Source organism: Monodelphis domestica, chromosome 4 (genome assembly GCF_027887165.1).
Source record: "Monodelphis domestica isolate mMonDom1 chromosome 4, mMonDom1.pri, whole genome shotgun sequence".
Taxonomy (NCBI): domain Eukaryota; kingdom Metazoa; phylum Chordata; class Mammalia; order Didelphimorphia; family Didelphidae; genus Monodelphis; species Monodelphis domestica.
Genome location: NC_077230.1, coordinates 433973474 through 433997780, shown reverse-complemented (window position 1 = coordinate 433997780; position 24307 = coordinate 433973474). Strand labels below are relative to the sequence as shown.

General features: G+C 41.6%; 1 protein-coding gene across 13 annotated transcripts in view; it reads left to right on the top strand.

Moving 5' to 3' along the window:
• The window catches only part of LOC107650040 (zinc finger protein OZF-like), a 145687-nt gene that overhangs the window by 80530 nt on the left and 40850 nt on the right, over positions 1-24307 (top strand). For 7 of the 13 annotated variants that reach the window (XM_056825651.1, XM_007503001.3, XM_056825649.1 and 4 more), the window contains exon 1: positions 5748-6066. In XM_056825651.1, coding sequence (XP_056681629.1) covers positions 6034-6066 — 33 coding nt within the window. In that variant the 5' untranslated portion in view covers positions 5748-6033. Of the gene's footprint in view, positions 1-5055; positions 5253-5747; positions 6067-24307 lie in introns of those variants that run through there. The other 6 variants (XM_056825641.1, XM_056825654.1, XM_056825642.1 and 3 more) reach the window with 6 other exon arrangements.

Sequence of the window (24307 nt, the reverse complement as noted above, 5' to 3'; positions counted from 1 at the left end):
TGGAGAGCAGATAGAACTTCATTAATAATTTTTGTATTAGCTATAGATTTTCCACCTGAGGTTAAAAATACTCTTTGTGGCCAAACTATGCCAACAGCATGACATATGCCAAAGGCATACAGGAAGTGTGTGTAAATTGTGACTCTTTTATCCTTTGTAATGATACAGGTTTGTTTCAATGCTATGAGTTCTGCACCTTGTGCATTTACATTTGAGCACAAGGAAGCTAACCAGAGAGTATCAAGTTCATTAACTACTGCAGCTCTTGTATAGTGCACACCATCTCTCATAAATGAAGAACCATGGGTAAATAATATAAATTCTGAATTATCCAATGGGGTGTCCAGTAAATCATTAAGAGGTTCATTAGCAATGGACACTAAAGATGTATAATCATGTAAAGGTTCTCCGGAAGCTGGCAAATTGGGAAGCATGGTGAGAGGATTAAGTGCTCCACAGCATATAAGTGTAGTGTGTTCATTTCATTGTTTAGTAGTGTTATTTCATACCTAGTAATCCTTTGGTCAGTAAATGCCTGTGTCCTTTGTCTTAATAGCAATGCCTCAACCTCGCGTGGGCACATTATGGTCAGAGGGCATCCCAATACCAGATCAGCTGATTTAGTTACTATTAAAGCTATGGCAGCTACTCCTCTAAGGCACGGTGGTGATCTGGAAGCTACTGGATCTAACTTGGCTGAATAATAGGCTACTGGGCATTGAGCAGGCCCCAAAAGTTGAGTTAAAACACCTGAGGCTACCCCTTTCTGTTCATGTATATATAGGGTAAATGGTATATCATAATTTGGGATGCCTAGAGCAGGGGCAGACAGGATAGCCTGTTTTAAATTTGAAAGAGCTGTTAATTTCTAATTTAAGTGGTTCAGGGACCAAGTTTTTGTAAGTAATACAAGGGGCTTAGTGATTTCCCCATAATGAGGGATCCACTGCCGAATATCCTGTTGCTCCCAGAATTGCCCTTAATTGCTTTTTGGTGGTAGGAGCACTCAATTTTTGGATATATTCAATGAGTTTAGGGAAAATTGCACGGGTACCAGCAGTTAGAATAAATCCCAAGTATTCTACTTTTGGGAGACACCACTGAACCTTTTCCTTTGAGATGTTCTGCCCTCTTTTATGTAGTTCTAGGAGGAGGTGCTTACTATCCTCTTGTCATGCTTCAGCAATTGTTGAAGTCAAGAGTAGATCATCTACATATTTTATTAATTTGCTGTTTTTTAATTTTATATTGTCAGTGTCTTGACTTAAAATTTGTGCAAAGAGGAGGTGGAGTTAAGATGGCGCCATAGAGGCAGTGAAAGTTCAGACTTCTAAAAATCCTTCCTCACCAATTAAAAACCAAATGCTCCTAAGGAACTGAAAACTAAATCTAACAACAGGACAGAGCTAAGGAATCCTCCTTCTGGACTCAACTGAAAATGTACACTCCCCAAAAGCCTGAATTTGAGAACACTCAGGTTTAAGGGGAAGGAAGAAGGAAGGTTCTAGTTTCCCTCCCCCACCTACAATACAGTCTCCAGCAGTGGCTGGAATCTGCATTGCTGCTTTGGCTGCATCCCATAGGTTTTGAATGGATGTCTCACCATTGTCATTTTCTTCAATGAAGTTAATGTTTCTATGATTTGTTCTTTAACTAGCTGGTTTTGGAGAATCATATTGTTTAATTTCCAATTAATTTTTGATTTATCTCTCCATGTACCCTCACTAATTATTATTTTCAATGCACTGTGGGCTGAGAAGGTTGCATTTATTATTTCTGCTCTTTTTCATTTGCTTGCAATGTTTTTGTGCCCTAACATATGGTCAATTTTTGTGAATGTACCATGTACTGCTGAAAAGAAGGTATATTCCTTTTTGTCCCTATTTATTTTTCTCCACATGTCTACTAACTCTAATTTTTCTAAGATTTCATTCGCGTCTCTCACCTCTTTCTTATTTATTTTTTTGGTTCGATTTATCTAGTTCGGAGAGAGGAAGGTTCATATCTCCCACTAGTAGTTTTTCTATCTATTTCATCCTTGAGCTCCTCTAGTTTCTCCTTTAGAAATTTGGATACTATGCCATTTGGTGCATACATATTGAGTACAGATATTTCCTCATTGTCTATACTGCCTTTTATCAGGATGTAATTACCTTCCCTATCTCTTTTAACTAGATTTAGTTTTTCTTTGGCTTTGTCATATATCATGATCACGACTCCTTCCTTCTTTTTATCAGTTGATTTCCCAATTTCCCAATTTCCCAAATAGATTTGGCTCCATCCTCTTACTTTCATTCTATGTGTATCTACCTTCCTGATGTGTGTTTCTTGCAGAAAGCATATGGTAGGGTTTTGGATTCTAATCCACTCTGCTATTTGCTTGCATTTTATGGGTGAGTTCATTCCATTCATATTCAGAGTTATGATTACAAGCTGAGTATTTCCCAGCATTTTGATTTCTACTCCTGGTCCTGCCTTTTCTTCTTTCACTATTTCCTTCTATACCAATGTTTGTTTATAATCAGTCCCCCTAGTTCCCACCCTTATTTTACTTCCCTTTCTACCCCTCCCTTCTTATTCCCCCCCTTATTTTCCCCTGTAGTATTTTTAAAATTGCCCCCCCCACTTTCTCCTTCCCTTATATTGCTTCCCTCTCCACCACTCTGTTTTTTACACTTATACTCCCCTATAGGGTGCAAATCTATTCTCTGCTCCCAATGGATTGGATTGTTCTTCCCTCTTTGGGTAAGTTTCAAAGCACATAACAGTTGAGTATTTCCTATCTCCAACATCTTTACCCTTCCAGTGTATCGATGTTCTCCCCCCTCCCACCAGGAGCTTCTTTGTGACATATAAATTTATCCCCATTTGTTTTTTTTCCCATTTCTTTTAGTATTAACCTCCTTTTTTTTTTAGCTCTGGTTGTATATACACACACATACACACACATGTATATGTGTGTATATGTGTATATGTATTTATGCATAATACATCTATATATCTATTTATGTCTTATCCTTTCATCCTATATAGTTTGTCACTATTCCCTCTAAGTGTAATTCTTCTAGCTGCCCAGGTGATAGCAACAGTTTTTAGGAGTTACCAATGACCTCTTTTCTTATAGGGATACATATCATTTTAACTTATTGAGTCTCTTAAAATTTTTGTTGTTGTTGTTTTGTTTTGTTTTTCTAATTGCCCTGTTTTTTAATTACCTTTTGATGATTCCCTTGAGTTCTGTGCTTGGACATCAAATTTTCTGTTCAGGTCTAGTCTTTTCTTTACGAATGTTTGGAATTCTTCCATTGTGTTGAATGACCATACTTTCCCCTGTAAGAATATAGTCAGTTTTGATGGGTATTTGATTCTTTGTTGTAGACCTAGTTCCCTTGCTTTCCAGAATATCATATTCCATGCCTTTTGGTCCTTCAGTGTGGATGCAGCCAGATCCTGAGTTATCCTCACTGTGTTTCCGTGGTATCTGAATGACTTCTTCTTGGCAGCTTGTAATATCTTTTCTTTGGTCTGATAGTTTTTGAATTTGACTATAACATTCCTGGGTGTTGTTAGTTGGGGATTAAATACAGGAGCTGATCTGTGAATTCTTTCAATCTCCACTTTCCCCTCTTGTTCTAGGATGTCGGGGCAGTTTTCCTGAATGATTTCCTGTAGTATTATGTCCAGGCTTTTCCTTTTGTCATGGTCTTCTTGTAGAACAATGATTATTAAATTGTCTCTAGGCCTGGCTCTCAATCCACTGAGCCACTCAGCTGCCCCCTGTAGCCATTTTTCTGATGGAGTCCATCTATCCTCTATGTGACAATTTACAAAGTCAAATTTTTTTACCAGCTGGTTTTTGATCCTGAAGAAATTGGGTCTGCTACCAGCAGCCTGGGTCCTGGGGCTGGGCCTGGGGCAATGAGCCATCTGGGTCTGAGGACAGATTTGCTGAGGCTGGGATCAGCTGGGCCAGGTGAGTGAGAGAAAGGCCAGGAGCAGGAGCCATCTTGGAGCCGAGGTGGGCAGCCTCATTGATTGACAACTCATTGACTGAGTTTTATCAAATATACTCTATCTTGAGAGAATTTAAAAGCTTTAGAAGATCAGATGTGGATATAAAAATAGATGAATAAGTAAATGAATGAAGGAATGTAATAAAGATATCAAGCATCTAACTAGAACCATTATGTAGCAGATCCAGTGCTAAGAATTTTCCAAAGATTCTCTTTTGATCCCCACACCAAACCTGGGAGGGAGCTTCTCATTTTCCCACTGAGGAAATTGTGTCAGGTAGCAGTAAAGATCACCCAACTAGAGATTCTGGGACCAGATTAGAGATGAGACCCTCCTCAGCTGGCCCAGAGGCCCAGGAGACCCCGAGGAAGCAGCTTTGTTCCCCCCCACCCCCCAGACCCTCAGCGGATCCGCTTCCCCACAGGCCCAGCTCAGGCTCTTATTGTCTGGATCTCACCATGGGGGAAACTGAGGCAAAGGCTGGGAAAGGCCTTGGCCAGGCTCCCCCAGCTGGGCCGTGTCTGAGGCCAGGTTTGAGCCCAGATCTTGGGGGTTCCAAGCCCAGGAGGGCAGCCCCGGAGTCACCTGATGCCTCCTCTGGGGAGAGGGTTGGCCTCTCCTTGCGGGAACCCCGAGGATCACCCCAAAGCAGACGGAGCAGCAGGAAATTCAGAGAAATCACTGGAGGAGGGGAAACTGTGGGAGGGGCCTTGGACCTGGGCCTGGAGGGTCAGCTGCTGCCCTGTGCCTCAGTTTCCTTCTCTGTCAGAAGGGGGATCCTGGCACCCCCCCTCAGGTCCTAGGGAAGGCTGGATCCATTCCCTGATCAGTCAATCAGTAGACACTTATTAGGCACCTGCTGTGTGCCAGGATCTAGCTTGAGGCAGCCTCCAGTGGAACTAAGCAGCAGCAGGGCAGGGCTGGAGGGGAAATGGGGGGAGGGGAGAAGGCTGCAGCCGCCCAGCTGGGGAACATTTCCTATATGACCCCTCCCCCACCAGGAGGCTTAACCCAGGGACCAAGGCAGGAGAACTCTATTTCCCAGAATGCCTGTGTCAGGACACCATTCAGGCCTTTGTCCCTCTCCATGGAGGACTCCATTTCCCAGAATGCCGTTTCATGACTTCTTAGTGTAGGTTCCTTGCCACTGTGGAAGCCCCAAAGCATGCTGGGAACCCCAACGTGGGCCGTCGCTGCTCTTGGAAGTCTCACCTCAGTGCTTCTTGGAGCTTTGCTGGGTGAGAGGGGGAGGGGAGGGAGTCAGTGAGTGGCGGCGCTCCGGCCTCCCCGTTCTGGCAGCTGAGACTTTCTCCCCCCTAACTTTTGGGGACCGGGAAGACCCGGGGTGGATCCGTTCCTGCTTACTGAGCTGGGAGGTGGACGCGTGTGCGCATGTTCGCTGAGAGAGGCGGGGCAGGAGACACTTGTAAGGGCTTGTGGTGGGGGGAGGGGCTGTCCGTCAACTTGAATTCCCCATAAAAGGGACAAACCCGGAAGGCGAGGGCGGCTCTGTGTGCCTCTCAGCCTCGGCGGGCCTTTTTCTCCCCAGGAAAGGAAGGAGGCAAATGGGGGCGGGGCTGCTCCGGCCTCTTCCCCAGTCAGATCAGAGCACACCCGGGGAGAAGCAGCCCTCCGGGGCCCCGCGCCCACATGCCGGGGAAGGAGCCCCGATCTCGGGCCCTGAGGAAATGCCAGCCCTCCCCGCCCCCACCTGATGCCCCCCCCATTCCCCAGTAACCCGTCCTTCAGTCACTCCCAATCCTGCCAGTGTAGCTTCTGAATGGAAGGAAGCTGACTATGATGTCAGAGCGGGGCGGGGCTTATTCCGGGCCAGTCCCAGGCCCTTCCCACTTTGAGGCTCCCTTTTCCCCCCTGAGGCCAGGGAAGGCCGGAGAGCCCCTCTGAGCCCTCTCCCTCTCCCCCCCCCCCCAGGCACACACAGAGCACGTCTCCCCACCTCGGGGCTGCCACCCTTGAAGCACCCCAGGGTGGCCCCGCAGAGAGCCCACAGTCAGAGAAATGGCCCCCAGGACCCCGAGGTCCCCCTCCCAGGTGAGTGCGGCCAGAGGGTAGGGCTGGAAGGGCTGCTGAGAAGGGCTCCAGCCAGGCTCCTCCTCCTGGCCAGAGGACAGAGGGGTGGGGTGGAGTAGGATGGGGGGGTGGGTCTGCTTCCCAGGTCAGGCAGTGGCTCAGCCCCCGCCAGGCCTTTGGGCCTTATTGGACTGTGAGAAGTGGGGGCGGGGCGGGGTGGGCGCTGAGGAGCACAGGCAGCACCTTGTTCTGGGCTCCCAGGGCCCCCTGAGCTTCTCCCCACAGTCCCTGGTCACAGCCCCCCCCCCCACACCCCCCCCCCCCGGGGCAGAGGAGAGCCTCCCTGGTGGGTGCTGGGAATGGGGGGGAGACAGACAGCGTTGGGCTTCCTCAGCCCCAGGAGGAAGAGCCTGGCACTGAGCTGTGCACAGGGGCGCCAGGGGAGGGGGCTGGGCTGGCCGAGGAGAGCTGCCCCAGGGAGGAGAGCAGGCCTGTGGGGGAAGGCGGGGCCTGGCAGGAAGGTGCCATCAAAGGGCTCTTCTGGTTCCTGAAGGCCAGTCAGGGACAGGGCGGCCCCCTGAGCTGGGTGAGCCCCAACTGTGCCCGGCTTGGGGGGTTCCTGCAGTTCCTCCGTGTTTGTTCCCTCCAAGGAGAACATTGCGAGGGTCAGAGATGGCTCTGGGCCATTTTTCTGAGCTCAGGATCTGAAATTTCATTGTGGTCAGTGACAGCTGCAGGTGCCCCCCCCAGGCTCCCCCCCTCCCCAGCCAGGTTCCCCAGAGCCGGGGCAGGTCCTTACAGAGTCCTTCCCAGGCTGTGGGGTGCAGAGGAGGGCAGGAGGAGGGCAGCAGGCGGCGGGCTTTGGGGAGGGTTGGAGCCTTTGATCCGAGTTCTTAGTTCAGCACAAGCTTAAGAGAGAATTTAATGAAAATAAAGCTGTTATTCTTCCCGCAGACATCTTCAATATCCTTCATTGCTCTAATTTTTTACATATTTTCCCAGTAGTTCCACGATCTTCTCTCCCTCCAACCTTCCCTTCCCCCTCCTGGATTGACAGGTGATTCCACAGGGTTCTCCCTACATTATCACTCACAATCTAGTTCCGTGTTATTCACTTTTGTAACAGTCATCTTGGAGACCCCAAACTGCCAATCCTGTAACGTAGAAACAAGCGATAAATCATTGGTTTTCTTCGGGATTTTCTCCTATGATAATTAATGAATCAAATTCCATCCCTTCCAATCCTGTGGCCACTATTCCGCTGTTAAGCTTGACATCTTGTACACAATTACTAGAATATCTGGGAGTTACTTGTAAAAACTGCAGTCACTTATCTAAAGGAATGCATGTGACCATCTGGTTCCTGATAGGTAATATTGTTAGATTTAAAATAGTTTTGAGTGTTAAATACTTGTAGATAAGAGAGTAGGAGCCATAAACTGTGATAATTAAAATGTTCGGGAGCAAGGGAAATATATATATATATATCAATTATGACCGCTGAAATATGTTTTCTACTGTGTCTTGGTTTTATATAAATATAAGATGGTTGCCAGGGAATATATTCCCAATTTATGAATATGCCCAAGCCAACTGGGTTTTATAGAGAAATTTAATTTATAATACACTGATTAATCAATAGAAAAAGAGAGAAAGGAAGAAAGGAATAAGAATGAATAAATCAGTCAGTTGGTTTTATCACTCACCCAAGATCTCTCTAGGTAAGACTTCTCATGCCAACCTCAGGCTCCACCTTCAAGAGAGCCTCCTTTCAAGAAATGTTTCTAGAGAATCCTCCTCCTTCAGAGCCAGCCTTCTCTCCTGGTCCTCCAACAGAGCAACCTCCTCAGTCCTCCTTCAGAGCCAGCTCGCTCAGAGCAAAACTTCCTCCTTCTCTCCTCAGACCCCACTATCTTTAAGGAAACCATCTAAGGCCCCTCCCCTCAGTTCTCACATCTACCAATCACTGTCGATGTCTCCCCTGTGCCAATGGTGGCTCTAGCTTAACCCAGGACGGCCCAGAGGTCTATTTCCTTTGCACATGTCTGTTGTAGGTCATATTCTCAAATAATTAAATCTTGATCTATGCTGCAGCCCTTCCTAAATCCTGTTAGACTGAGTAGGGTAGAGATTGTAAGTTCTAAGACCTGGTTCTGTCATTCCAAGTATCTCTATTGTATCAATTCTAAAATCAATCATGGCTCAAAGAACTTCCTGTTCTATGCTTAAGCATAGGTCAAAGCCCTTTCCATTGTTTAGCAAAAGGTTTCTGTCCTAAAGTAGTCTTAAGTAGGGAGGAGAAGGACCCTCCCATGCCAAGGGTTTTCACATTCCAATAGAGTTCTTACTATTAGTAGGAAATTTTTTCCAAGTATGAAATTTCCCAATGGTGAAATTTCCAACATTCATAAGTCTAAGAAATTTTAAGGTTTACAATACAAAGGCAATAAAACACTTTTCCTTTCCCCGTGCATAAGATCAGTTGTAGGAAGTCTAAGAATGAATCTGCGTCAATCAAGTTTTACAGAAGGTGAGACGTTCATCCAGAACTGAAGGAATCCAGTGTACTCAGGAGGCAGAAACTAGTGGGGATAGTAGTGAAGGTTCAGCGAGGAGGCTGAATGAGGAACCTGGGAAAATGCAAAGTTGGAGGCTATTCTGTGAGAAAAATCCCAGTGTCACTGGATTCATACAATATGGAAGGGAATGAAAGGAGAGGGAAGCTTTCAGGGTGACCAGCCTTATAGGTGGCTGCTGTAATATATTTCTGAGGGTGTCTATTGATGTATACTAAATGACTAATGGACCAACTTTGTCTACCCTTCTCCAATTTTCCTCCCTCTTCAGAAGCCTTTCAGTTTCCCCCTCCTCCTTCTTCTTTTTCCTTTAAGTCATTCAGGGTGAACTATGATGCTTTAGAGAAAATAATCTACTCTTTTCTTTAACTCAAGTAAGAGTTTATTGGGAAAGATAGGAAAGGATGGAGGATAAGGTAAGAGGGATAGGGTTTTCCCTATTATCTATGAATGAGGGTTAGGTAGATTTTGGGAGAAATAGTAATCCAGTCACAAAACAGTCAGTCAGAGAGAGAGATAGAAAGACTTTAGTCCTTCTTTCTTCTTTCTTCCAATCAAAATCAGTTCATCTCCAACTTGATTTGACTCAAGTCCCCAGAGATACCAAAGCTTCTTTCTCCACATCACCCAGAAGCCCAAAGCCCAGTCCAGCCCAGTTCAGCCCTTGACTTGGCTCCAGTTGCTTTCCCAGTAACATTCCAAAATGGAATCTTCATTTTGACTGACAGCTTTTGTGCTCAGCTTTCTGTCTTGCATGCATTGTAAATTCTCTCCTCCACATCCCTCCCTTTTTTGTCTTAAAAAAATGGCAACCTCAATTTTTAATGATTCTTACCTTTCATATATTTCTAACTAATTCTGAACCTTGTATTATTTAAATATTCCTTTACCCTCCAAAATAACAAATCCTACACTTAGCTTAGCTATTCTGTCTGCTCACTTCTATGTTAAGTTTGAGTATAGGAAAATGGTTTAGGTAATAGGGATTTAAATGAACATAGTTTTGACATAACAACAAATCATGTAACAATTCTCAAACCATTCCAACCATTTCAATAACATTTTGAATATGCAACTATCTTATCTCCTAATGTCTATAATTCAACTAAGTAAAATTTTTTAGTACTACCAATTGCTAACCTAAAATCATAATGCAACCTAACTTCTATACTTCAGTAGATCTATGTCTGTCTCTACTTCCCTTAGACTTTGAACCAATGCTCCAAGTTGTCCCAATAGTTAGTCATTAGAATATGAATACATTATCCTAATATAGTTAGCTTGTTAGTACATTAGTATCTACATGTGTACATAAGTAGTTTCTATACAGATTTACCTATGTACATCCATGTACATTGTTCTAGATTTCTGTGCAAACTCATGCAGAGAAGAAACATGTTTGTCTCTGAATTTTCCACAGAAATTCATCAGTATAACTTTTGTGTTTTGTAGCTATGCTGTACGTTGTACAGCCCATTCCATGAGATATCTTCCAAATTCTATTTCTATGTAGCATGTGTATGCATCTATGTGATGTTAACATGTATGATGCATTCTTACATATCCTCACAAGCCCAAAATTTCACAATCCTTCCATGTCCTTTGGTGTGGATTGTATAAACTCTCTTCATCATCTGGTCAGCATGCCACTCTGGTCAGCTGCAGCTCTTGATTGTTCTCCTGTGTTCTTCAATTCAGGAACAAACTGGAACAATCAGGAACATGCATGAGTGTAAGGTTTTTACATGTTCATGTATGTTAGATTGAAATTTTCATTGTGCGTGTAAGTATGCTATGAGTTCTTCATGAATGCTTGCCAGAATTCATCAGTTCTTCATGTGTGGAAGTAAGCATTACATGTGTTTATCTTCAAGCGTGGAAGTAAGCATTCATGTGTTTATCTTCATGCATGGAACTAAGCTTTGCTCATGTTCATCTTCATGGGTATATCTAAGCATAATAGTATTGTGCATAAGTTTTTAGAATTTTGTTTAGAATGTGAAGTTTGCTTTTTTTCTTTTGCTCTTTGACTTTTCTACAAGGATTATGTATATTTTACTTTAGTTCTGTCTTGGAGACAGAATTTGAATGTAATATATTTCGTCTGGTCACGGAGTTTGCATTTGAGATAACATTGTTTCTTTCTTTTCTGTTACTAATATAGGTGGATGGTTTGTATAGAATATATAGAGATTTTTCTTTGGCTGCTAACTTTTAAATGCATTTTTTTCATTCTCTGTTTTATTGGCTTTTGCAGTGATTTCCTTTGTTTCCCATACATAGGCTTTCATTGATAGGGACTGTTATTGATTTCTTCTAGGGCTATTCGTGTTGCTTCTCATGACTAGAGCTTTTTTTTTATTACCAGATGTCCTTTGTATGTAACTTCATTGATGACATGATCACATTGTTGTTTCTTGTGAGGTATCTGAAACTATGAGGTAATATCTTCATGGTATACCCTCCCTCTCTTCCTTCCCCGGTAGAGATTGTTTAGGTTGAAGTTTGAGAGATTTGGATCACCTGTTTCAGTTCTCAACTATAACTTGATGTTAAAGTTTTTTATAACAAAATCCATCTAATGTGAATCGATGCTTCTCTAGCATTCTAGGTGTTTGTGTCTGTCATAGTTATGAAGTTGGAGTTTTTTACTACAAGCTTAGGAGTGTTCTTGTTGTTGAATTAGATGTTCTTGTGCTGGAATATATTCTTTTCTACCTAAGACTAGTCTTCATTCTCATAAGATCTTGTGTAGTATGTTACCCCATGGTTTCACTCTTACTGCTTGAATGGTATTTGTGAAGTGTGATATGGAAATCACTTTAAAAGACTGATATATATTAATTTAAGGTCTCCAAGGAATTCAGCTATGTAATTCCTAAATGAAAACTCAAGTCATCAGTCAACCTGTTATGGAGTTTTTAATAACAAACAGGAGGAAGAAAGGTATGAGAGAGAGAGAGAGAGAGGGGGTGGGGGGAGAGAAGGGAATAGGGCTTAAATACCCCCTCTGCTTAGGTTGGGCCAAAGGCCCAAGGCCTTAGATAGCCGAGGCAAAGAAAAGAGATCAGTCCCTATCACTCACGTGACCAAAATGGAGAAACAGTCTCAGGGCCTCCACCTCAAGCACCAAGCACCAACTCCCCCTTTTCTCCACACAGGAAGTCCCCAGACTCCTCAGCTGTCCTCTACCTCACTTCCTGTGTCTCACCTGTGCCAGTGGTGGCTCTAGCTTCACCCAGGACCGCCCAGAGGTCTGTCCCCTTTGCACGTGTCTGTTGAAGGCCACATTCTCAAATAATTAAATCTTGAGCTTTGCTTCAGCCCTTCCTAAATCCTGCTACCTTGAGTAGGGATTCTGTCATTCCAAGTATCTTTATTGTTATTGATCAGAAAATAGCCAAATCCCATCCTCTAAAGAATGGTTTGAACAGGGTTGAGTAGTTTTGAAATTCACAAACCCCCCTGAGGCCCAAGGAAGGCTAACCTCTCCGATGGGTCTTGTAAATATTCTAGCTATGAAATTACAATAGTTAGAGATAAAGGAAAAGTAGGAGAGATAGAGAGAGACAGCAAAAACCAATGTTTTGCTGGGCACATTGACAAAAAACAATTAGGGGGCAGTCCCTTTTGGCAGAAGAGTGTACATTCAAAATAAATTCAATCAATCTTCAGTTCAAGCAACCACACCCCAAGGTTCATTCTTGATCTTGATGTAATGTAGGTTTTCTGGCATCTTTCTGCAACAGTTCATTCTCTGGATTTAGGAGTTAGCAAGCTTCTTCCTTGAAGATATTTCTCAAACAAAAAAAACTTTTCAAAATCTTGGAGTTTTATTAAAATACAATCCCCCCTGAAGTGGGTGTTAAAAAAATCCAGTTCAGATCAGGATGCATTGTTGAGTTATGGGGGTATATGAGTCAGTTATTAAAAGAATTCAAAAACAATAAAAACAAAACAAAAAACAAAAATATATAAAGGAAAAAATATGGAAGAAAGTTAAACTTTTGGGAGAAAGGGAAGAAAAAAAATTCAAAATCAGAATCAAAATAACAAAATTTATGTATAAAAGGTTGAGTAAACAAGAATAACTTCATAATGGGCCCTTGTAAATGTCCAATTTATAGTAATTTCTATCCCACAAGTCTGTAGGACAGAATGCAGTAATATTTCACTCACCCATTTGCAGCCAAGAGTACAGGAAGTTGTCATCTTATCAGAAGGAAAGTAACTAGAATTTTATTTTGGTAGGGAAGAGTCATTCCCTGGTCTGACATTTTTCATTCTCAAGGATATACGGAGCCAGCATGATAGTCAAATTTTTGTACTTGTATGATACAAGGAAGTCCTACGACTTAAGGTATGTCAAGTGTTACAACCTCAAGTCCACATTAGTATTTCCTGTGTGCTCTTTTGGCACTATTCAGGTAAAGTCTGTGCTCCTTTTTATCCCATTTCCTGGAATCAGACACAAAATTAATCATAGTCCTATAACATTTTATCAATAAATGGCAGGTTCCCACAGTCTAAAGCTGTTTGAGTATGTATATTTAAACTTATATTACTGCAGAGAGAGAGGGAAAAAATTTTTATTGTATGTACCTTTTGTACAAGAAATGAGGAAAGGGGAAAAAATTCAAATATTCAAAAGAAAAGCAATAATAAAAAAATAAGGGAAAGAGAAGAAAAAAATCAGGAATTCAATGTGTTCTCAGAAAAAAATCCACTTGACAATGGATTATTATCTCCAATGTGTATGATAGGATACAGTCAATCAGTCTCAGCAGAAAATGCTCTCTTTACATGTGAGCAATGAATCCAAGAGTCCTTTTCTCCAACCTTTATAGATGTTGGAATAGTTAACAATATTTGCAATGGTCCCTCCCAGGAAGGCTGAGTTGCTCCAGTACGCTGGAAATTTTTAATATACACCTTGTCTCCTGGGTTCAGGTCGTGAAGTGAAAAATCTAGTGGTCTGGCTTGTACTGCAGCTCCAGATTCATGAAGTTCATGCAGTTTATGCTGTAATTCCTGCATATAGGAAGCAATAGTAGTATCTCCCCCTAATAGTGATGTATATGCTGGGGAGAAAGGTTTAGCCTGTATAGGCGGATGTCCAAAAAGCATCTCAAATGGTGAAATATGTAAGTCTCCTCTAGGCCTGCTTCTAAGATAAAATAGGGCCAGAGGGAGAATTTCAGGCCATTTTAAATGGGTCTCAGTGCATAATTTGCCGATCATAGTTTTAAGTTCTTTATTCATCCTTTCAACTTGGCCTGAGCTCTGGGGATGATATGGAACATGGAATTTGGGAGTTATCCCCAAGCAAGAATATATTTGGTTTAAGACAGAATCAGTAAAATGACTTACTCTATCGGAATCAATATGTGCTGGCAGGCCAAAACGAGGAATAATTTCTTTTAAAAGCACCTTAGCAACAAAAGCCTCCGTGGCTTGGGTCGCAGGAAATGCTTCCGGCCATCTGGTCAGTTGATCTACTATGACTTGACAAAATTTATAGTGTCTGGCTTTTGGCATTGTTATGAAATCTATCTGTAGGTGCTCAAAAGGTGTGTAAGCCAGAGGACGCCCACTGAAAGCTTTTCCACGAAAGGCGTGTTGGTTATATGCTTGGTAGGTAGAGCAGGCTGAACACACTTTAGAGGGTATGGTAGTTATACTGGGGGCTATCCATACTCTCTTAACAGAGTCCACGATGCTCTGGGTACCAATGCGACTATTTTTATGCACAGATTGTCAAATTTGGTGATAGAAACTTCTAGGGAGCAGGGGTTTCCCTTCAGATGATACCTATACTTCATTAATCTGTTTTGCTTTAAATTTTTGTTCCCATTTTTCCACTTCCTTTTCATTATAGGAAAGTGATAAATTTAAATTATCAATGGTTGTTAATGTTAAAATTAATCCAGGTCCTTCTATGGCTGCTAGTTTTGCAGCGGCATCTGCTCGGTCATTTCCTCTAGAGACAGGGTCAGAGCCACCTGTATGGGCAGAGCAATGAACTACAGCTAGGGCTTTAGGCAGTTTGAGAGCAGAAAGAACTTCATTAATAGTTTCTGCATTAGCTATAGATTTTCCAGCTGAGGTTAAAAATCCTCTCTGGAGCCATAGCATCCCGACTGACAAATGCCAAAAGCATATCTAGAATCCTTATAAATTGTTGCCTTTTTACCCTTGGCAATTATACAGGCATGTTTCAGAGGTACGAGTTCTGCCCCTTGAGCTCTATTATTAGAGAGCAGCGAAGCTGACCACTCAGTGGCAAATTCTGTGACTACAGCAGCTCCAGTGTAGCGTATGCCATCTCTCATAAAAGATGAACCATCAGTAAATAGCACCAGATCTGAGTTGTTTAAGGGAGTGTCCAGGAGATCATCTCGAGACTTTTCTGCTATGGAGAAAAGACATAAATAATTTTCTTTTCCTCCCCCCCTCCCCCATAGCCGACTCGTAAATCCACTGGGCATTACATGTTTTCTTGATTTGAACCCATTGCTATGTTGATAATATTTGCATTAGAGTGTTCATTTAGAGTCTCTCCTCTGTCATGTCCCTTCAACCGCTGTATTCAGGCAGTTGCTTTTCCTCGGTGTTTCTACTCCCACAGTTTATCCTCTGCTTATGAATAGTGTTTTTTTCTCCTAAATCCCTGCAAATTGTTCAGGGACATTACACCGCCACTAATGGAGAAGTCCATTACGTTCGATTGTACCACAGTGTATTAGTCTCTGTGTACAATGTTCTCCTGGTTCTGCTCCTCTCGCTCTGCATCACTTCCTGGAGATTGTTCCAGTCTCCATGGAACTTCTCCACTTTATTATTCCTTTTTGCACAATAGTATTCCATCACTAACATATACCACAATTTGCTCAGCCATTCCCCAATTGATGGGCATCCCCTCGTTTTCCAGTTTTTGGCAACCACAAAGAGCGCAGCTATGAATATTTTTGTACAAGTCTTTTTGTCCATTATCTCTTTGGGGTACAGACCCAGCAGTGCTATGGCTGGATCAAAGGGTAGATATTCTTTTGTCGACCTTTGGGCATAGTTCCAAATTTCCCCCCAGAATGGTTGGATCAGTTCACAACTCCACCAGCAATGAATTAATGTCCCTACTTTGCCACATCCCCTCCAGCATTCATTACTTTCCTTTGCTATCATGTTAGCCAATCTGCTGTGAGGTGATACCTCAGAGTTGTTTTTTATTTGCATCTCTCTGATTATAAGAGATTTAGAGCACTTTTTCATGTGCTTATTAATAGTTTTGATTTCTTTATCTGAGAACTGCCTATCCATGTCCCTTGCCCATTTATCAATTGGAGAATGGCTTGATTTTTTGAACAGTTGATTTAGCTCTTTATAAATTTGAGTAATTAAACCTTTGTCAGAGGTTTCTATGAAGATTTTTTCCCAGTTTGTTGTTTCCCTTCTGATTTTAGTTACACTGGTTTTGTTTGTGCAAAAGCTTTTTAATTTGATGTAGTCAGAATTATTTATTTTACATTTTGTGATTCTTTCTATGTCTTGCTTGGTTTTAAAGTCTTTCCCCTCTCAAAGGTCTGACATGTATACTATTCTGTGTTTACCCAATTTACTTATGGTTTCCTTCTTTATGTCTAAGTCACTCACCCATTTTGAATTTATCTTGGTGTAGGGTGTGAGGTGTTGATCTATTCCTAGTCTCTCCCACACTGTCTTCCAATTTTCCCAGCAGTTTTTATCGAATAGTGGATTTTTGTTCCAACAGCTGGGATCTTTGGGTTTATCGTATACTGTCTTGCTGAGGTTGCTTGCCCCCAGTCTATTGCACTGATCTTCCTTTCTGTTTCTTAGCCAGTACCAAATTGTTTTGATGACTGCTGCTTTGTAATATAGTTTAAGGTCTGGGACTGCAAGGCCCCCATTATATGTGTTTTTTTTTTTCATTATTTCCCTGGATATCCTTGATCTTTTGTTGTTCCAAATGAATTTTGTTATGGTTTTTTCTAAATCAGTGAGGAAGTATTTTGGTAGTTCAATGGGTATGGCACTAAATAGATAAATAAGTTTGGGTAGGTTGGTCATTTTATTATATTGACTCGTCCTATCCATGAGCAGTTACTGTTTTTCCAATTTGTCAAGTCTAGTTGTAGTTGTGTGGAGAGTGTTTTGTAGTTGTGTTCATATAGTTCCTGTGTTTGTCTTGGGAGGTAGATTCCTAGGTATTTTATTTTGTCTAAGGTGATTTTGAATGGGATTTCTCTTTCTAGTTCTTGCTGCTGAGCTGTGTTGGAGATATATAGAAAAGCTGATGATTTATGTGGGTTTATTTTGTATCCTGCAACTTTGCTAAAGTTGTTGATTATTTCAATTAGCTTTTTGGTTGAATCTCTAGGATTCTTTAGGTAGACCATCATATCATCAGCCAAGGGTGATAACTTGGTCTTCTCATTGCCTACTTTAATGCGTTCAATTTCTTTTTCTTCTCTAATTGCTACTGCTAGTGTTTCTAGTACAATGTTAAATAGTAAAGGTTATAATGGGCATCCTTGTTTCACTCCTGATCTTATTGGGAATGCATCTAGTTTATCCCCATTGCAGATGATGTTTGCTGATGGCTTTAGATATATAGTGTTTATTATTTTTAGGAAAGACCCTTTTATTCCTCTACGTTTTAGTGTTTTTAATAGGAATGGGTGTTGTATTTTATCAAAGGCTTTTTCTGCGTTTATTGATATAATGATACGATTTTTGTTGGTTTGCTTGTTGTCATGGTCAGTTATATGGATGGTTTTCCTAATATTGATCCAGTCCTGCATCCCTGGTATAAATCCTATTTGATCATGGTGGATGATCTTTCTGATCACTACTTGCTGGAGTCTTTTTGCTAGTATCCTATTTAAGGTTTTTGCATCTATATTCATTAGGGAGATTGGTCTATAATTTTCTTTCTCTGTTTTTGACCTGCCTGGTTTTGGAATCAGTACCATGTTTGTGTCGTAAAAGGAGTTTGGTAGAACTCCCTCTTTGCTTATTATGGCAAATAGTTTGTATAGTATTAGTGTTAACTGTTCTCTGAATGTTTGATAGAATTCACTAGTGAATTCATCAGGCCCTGGGGATTTTTTCTTAGGAAGTTCTTTGATGGCTTGTTGGATTTCATTTTCTGATATGGGATTATTTAAGAATTCTATTTCTTCTTCTGTTAGTCTAGGCAGTTTGTATTTTTGTATATATTCATCCATATCACCTAAATTGGTGTATTTATTGCCATATAATTGGGCAAAGTAATTTCTAATGATTACCTTAATTTCCTCTTGATCAGAGGTGCTGTCCCCCTTTTCATCTTTGATGCTGTTAATTTGCTTTTCTTCCTTCCTTTTTTTAATTAGATTGACCAGTACTTTGTCTATTTTGTTTTTTCAAAGTACCAGCTTCTTGTCTTATTTATTAAATAAATAGTTCTATCACTTTCAATTTTATTACTTTCTCCCTTAATTTTTAGGATTTCTAGTTTGGTTTTCTGCTGGGGGTTTTTAATTTGATCGCTTTCGAGTTTTTTTTTTCATTTGCATTTCCAATTGATTGATCTCTGCTCTCCCTAGTTTGTTAATATAAGCATTCAGGGATATGAATTTACCTTTGATTACCTCTTTGGCTGCATCCCAAAAGGTTTGAAAGGATGTCTCGCCATTGTCATTTTCCTCGATGAAATTATTAATTGTTTCTATGATTTCTTCTTTAACTAAATGATGTTGGAGTATCATATTGTTTAATATCCAATTAGTTTTTTATTTGGTTTTCCATGTACTGTTACTAATCATTATTTTTATTGCCTTGTGATCTGAGAAGGCTGCATTCATTATTTCTGCTTTTCTGCATTTGTGTGCTGTTTCTGTGACCTAATGTATGGTCCATCTTTGTGAATGTGCCATGTGGTGCTGAGAAGAAGGTGTATTCCTTTTTATCCCTATTTATTTTTCTCCATATGTCTATTAATTCTAATTTTTCTAAGATTTCACTCACTTCTTTTACCTCTTTCTTATTTATTTTCTGATTTGATTTATCTAAATTTGATAATGGTTGGTTTAAGTCTCCCACTAATATGGTTTTACTGTCTATTTCTTCTTTCAATTCTCCTAGTTTCTCCATTAGAAATTTGGGTGCTATATTATTTGGTGCATACATGTTGATTAATGATATTTCCTCATTGTCTAAAGTCCCTTTTAACAAAATATAATTACCTTCCCTGTCCCTTTTGATCAGGCCTATTTTTGCTTTGGCTTTATCAGATATCATGATTACCACTCCTGCCTTCTTTCTGTCAGTTGAGGCCCAGAAGGTCTTACTCCATCCTTTAATTCTGACCTTGTGGGTGTCAACCCGCCTCATGTGTGTTTCTTGAAGACAACATATGGTAGGGTTTTGGATTCTAATCCATTCTATTCGTCTACGTTTTATGGGTGAGTTCATCCCATTCATGTTCAAGGTTATGATTGTTATTTGTGGACTCCCTGGCATTTTGATATTCTTCCCTAATTCTAACCTTTTTCTTCTTCGGCTCTACCTTTTAGTCCAGTGATTTACTTTGAATCAGTCCCCCTTGTCCCCTCCCTTGATGTTTCCCTTTTTAGTCCCTCCCTTTTTGTTCCCTCCCCCTCCCCCCTCTCTTTCCCTCCCTTTTTGTTTTCCCTGTCCCCCTCCCCCCCTTGGTTTTCCCTTCTCCCTACCCTTGTTGGGTAAGATAGATTTCAAGATCCCAATGGATCTGGATGTTTTTCCCTCTCAGAGTTGATTTCCCCGATATTAAGGTTTAAGTAAAAAACCCTCTCTTCCTCTCCTTCTTATAGGAGTTTTTTTCCCCTCCCCTTCCCATGTGAATCTTTGTGTGAGAAAGATTATTCTTTTTGGTCTTTTTTACCCCCTATTTATACATTACATTTTCCCCACATGTTAGTATACATAGATTGATCTAAATGTAGTCCTTATAGAAGAGAGCTTGAATAAAAGAAGGAGATAACATTTTTCTCCTTTCCCCTTTCCTTAATATTTACCTTCTCAGGTATTCCTTGCTCTTTGTTTTTCGGTATCAAACTTTCCACAGAGCTCTGGTCTTTTCTTTGCCAAAAGTTGTAAATCTTCTATTTTCTTGAATGCCCGTACTTTCCCTTGGAAGTATATAGTCAGTTTTCCTGGGTACCTGATTCTTGGTTGAAGATCCAGCTCTCTTGCCTTTCTGAAGATCATGTTCCATGCCTTACGATCATTCAGAGTAGAACTTGCAAGGTCTTGTGTGACCCTGATTGTCATTCCTTTATATCTAAATTGTCTTTTTCTGGCTTCCTGTAGGATTTTTTCTTTTGTTTGGGAGCTTTGGAATTTGGCAATTACATTCCTGGGAGTTGTCTTTTGGGGGTTTAGTGTAGAAGGTGTTCTGTGAGCTCTGTCAGTGGCTGTATTGTCCCCTTGTTCTAGAATCTCTGGGCAATTTTCTTTGATTATATCTTGTATCACTATGTCGAGTTTGGTGTTTATTTCTGGCTTTTCTGGAAGTCCAATTATTCTTAAATTATCTCTTCTCCCTGTATTTTCCAGATCTGTCACCTTGTCGGTGAGATATTTTATGTTCTCTTCTAATTTCTTGGTATTTTGGCTTTGCTTTATTAATTTTTGCTCTTTTACACTATCGTTGTCTTCCAGTTGCCTGATTCTGGCCTTTAAAGCCTGGTTTTCCTTTTCAGTTTGGTCACACCGGTTTTGTAGATGCGTGAATTTCTTTTGCATTATTTCCCACTTTTCCTCCCAGAAGGCTTCCATCTTTTTGTTCATTTCTGATTCATATTCTTCATGGGTTTGTGGAGAGTTTTCATTTCCTTTGGAAGGTTTCGGAGCATTTTCTTGTGTATCGTCTTCTATTTCCTCTCTAGTTTGTATTTTGGCTCCACAGAATGTGTCCAAAGTCGCCCCTTTCTATTTATTTTTCTTGGGATTTTGGGGCTTCTGTGCTTCTGTGGAGTTTGCCATCTCTGAATGGGGAGGATTAGCTTTTCTTATCTCTGTCTGGTGTTCAGCGGTTTTAGTCCTTGGCAGATTGTTCTATAAGCTTTCCCTGGGTTGAACTGAATATGTCTTAAGGCAGTGACTTTCACTGGAACTGGAATGGAAGGATCTGGCCAGGGGGTTACACTCTCCCCCAGCTCTCTCTGTTTCCCTGATGGTTGGGTGCCCCCTCAACTGGGTCGGGTTGCTTTCCGGAAGTTGCCTTCAGAATAGCTGGCCATGAGGCTGTCCTGTCGGCCCTGAGGGTTACCGTTGCCCTAGAGGACCCTGCTCTCTGAGGGGGGAGGAGCCACGGCCTCCAGGAGCTCCGAGGGCAGTGACCTTCACTGAGACTCAGATAGAAGGATCTGGCCCCCGTGAGGCTGTCTTGCCGGCCCTGAGGGTTACCGCTGTTTCAGAGGACCCCACTCTCCAAGGGGGGAGGGGCCGCAGCTTCCTGGAACTCCGAGGGCAGTGACTTTCACTGAGACTCGGATAGAAGGCCCTGAGGGTTACTGTTGTTTCTGAGGACCCTGCTCTCTGAGGGGGAAGGGGCCCCGGCTTCCCGGAGCTCTGAGGGCAGTGACTTTCACTGGAACTCGGATGGAAGGATCCGACCAAGGGGTTGCAATCTCGGGTCTAAGTTTCCCTCTGTAGCCTTGGACTCGGCACTCCTATCCCTTAGGTCCGAGTGATCTCGGGTTCTGGCTTTTGAGGTGGGGCTGTACCTTTTGATCCAGGTCCAGGTTGAGGATTCCCAGGGTCTATGCTGTTGATCGTTTTGAATTTCGGTGCCCTGGGAGTAAGTAGTTTGAGATCGGTAGGGAAGGTTTTCCGGAGATCTGAACTTTAGCTTTCTCTAAGCCGCCATCTTGACCGGAAGTCCTGTGTTCTATATCTTAACAACAATGTTTCTACCTCATGTGGGCACATAATTGTCAATGGGCATCCCAATACCAGATCAACAGTTTTTGTCACTAGTAAGGCTGTAGCAGCTACTCCTCTAAGACATGGTGGTGCTCTTGATGTGCTACTGGGTCTAGTTGGGCAGAATTATAGGCAATTGGGCGTTGAGAAGGTCCCAAAGTCTGAGTTAAAACACCTGAAGCTACCCCTGTTCGCTAATGTACACACAAAGTAAATGGCTTGTTGTAATCTGTGATGCCTAGAGCGGGAGCAAACAGGATAGCCTTTTTTAGATCTGATAGAGCTGACAGGTGTTCTGGTTCTAATTTGAGGGGTTTGGGGACCGAATCCCTTGTTAGTGCTATAAGGGGTTTAGTAATTTCCCCATAGCAAGGAATCCATTGTCTACAAAACCCTGTTGCTCCCAAAATTGCTCTCAACTGTTTCATAGTGGTAGGAGCACTTAAATTTTGAATATTCTCAATTCGTTTGGGAGAAATCAAGCTGGCACCTGCAGATAGGATGAACCCTAAATATTCTACTTTAGGGAGCCACCACTGAACCTTATCCTTTGAGATCTTATGACCTCTTTTGTGTAATTCCAAAAGAAGGTGCTTGCTATCTTCCTGACATGTTTCCGGATCTGTTGAAGCCAAGAGTAGGTCATCTACGTACTGATTAATTTGCTGTTTTTAAATTTTATATTATCTGTATCTTGGCTCAAAATTTGCTCAAATAAGCTTTAGCTGTCTACGAAACCTTGTGGCAGATGACTCCGGCAGTATTGACGGCCCTGCCAGGTGAAAGCAAAGATATGTCTCAAGTTCTCATGTATGGGTATGGAAAAGAAGGCTGAGCACAAGTCTACTACTGTAAAGTATGTAGCTGTGCTAGGAATAGAAGAAATAATAGTATTGATATTTGAAATTACTGAGTGTCTTTTTATAACGTGATTGTTCACAGCCCTTAAATCCTGCACGAATCTATAGAGGTGTTTGCCATCTGGCCCTCTTTTTGTTTTTTTAACGGGCAGGATGGGCGTGTTGTATTCAGATTTACAAGGGATTATTATTCCCTGTGCAATTAATGAGTTAATTACTGGGATAATTCCCTCAATTGCCTCTTTTGAAGAGGGGATTCTGAGGAATGGAAGGAGGTGGGCTAGGTTTAGTTTTTATCTGCACAGGAACAGCCAACTTAAGTAAACCTACATTGGAAGAAGATGTGGCCCAAAGAGACTCCGGTATATCTTCAGGTATTGCAAAGATGGGATGCTCTTTTTTCTCCTGACTCTCTGAGGGAATTACAGGGAGTAATTTAAAGATTCCTCTGGTACTTCTAATGATAAGGAACCATCTGGGGAGTAGGTTATTGTGGCTCTGAGTTTGCATAGAAGGTCCCTCCCCAGCAAATTTAAAGGGGAGTCAGGCATCAAAAGGAAGGAATGTTGTACCTCTAGGGGTCCTACAGACACCATTCTAGGAGGAAGTCTTTTAACTCTTTGGGTTATTCCTGATACTCCCATTACATTCTCTGAGCCAATAGAATAACATTGTAAATCAGGTGTTCTCTTTAATACAGACCAGGAAGCTCCGGTATCTAATAGACAATCATAATAGGTGTTACCTACCTTTAAAGTAACATGGGGTTCATTAGTATGGGGGGGGTAGTGGATAGGGACAACGGGTAGTAGGACATCAGGGTCCGGAAAATCAAAGGTTGTATCCTCTGATTCCTGTGCCCCAGCCCCCCACCCCGACACCTTCATTGTGTTTGGGAAGTTCCTTGGGCACCTTGCTGAAAAGCACCCCCCTGAAGGGCATCCCCCTGAGGGGCATTCGCACCTCGAGTATTTTTTGGACGAGCACCATTTTTTATATTTTGTTGTGGAGTTATTTCATTTGAGTTATCATTTTCCCAATATCCATTCCTATAGTCATCATTCCTAAAGTTGTGGTTTTCATTGTCATAATTATATTTATTTCTATAATTATCACTTCTGTAGTTGTTATTAAACTGAGTATTCGTCATATAATCTTGAGAAATCTACCGTATTGTGGCCCTTCTTCCCACAGAAGTGGCAGGTAATGGATTGATAATTAGATTTCTGGAGAGGGGAAATTGTCGTTGGTTCATTATCATACCCACTTTCTAATTTAGTTATCTTATCTATTACACATCTCATTTTTTTCTTCATTTCCTCCATGTCATCATTATTTTCTTCCTCCTTTTCTTTGTTTCCCTTTAAAACATATATAGCTGTTTTCCGCAATTTTTCAAGGTCCATATCTGACCATCTTGGGCATTGTGTTCCAAAATAATTCTTAATTGCTTTGCAAGAGTTATTGACAAAGATCCTTCTAACTTGTCTTAAGCTACTCTTTAGTTAGGTCCCAATCTAAGTATCTGTCCCCAAACTCGATTATTCTATCCATGAATCTGAAGGGTGTTTCTTCCTCCTTTTGCTTAATTTTTTCAAGTTCCATCCACTTATCTGTACTGTCTGCACATTCCTTCATTGCCATAAGGATGGCCTCTCTACAAAGGTAATAGTTGTAGATAATGCTCAGGATTGTTATAGTCCCATTCGGGATCCTGAGATGGCCAATGTGCTGCATTACGCCCCCGGGTTTTGTTGATATGAGCAATTATTTTATTTTTTTCACGTTCAGTTAAAAAAGCCTGTAGCAAGTTCTCAACGTCCTTGTAAGACGGATTATACTGAAAAAATGTCTCCCATC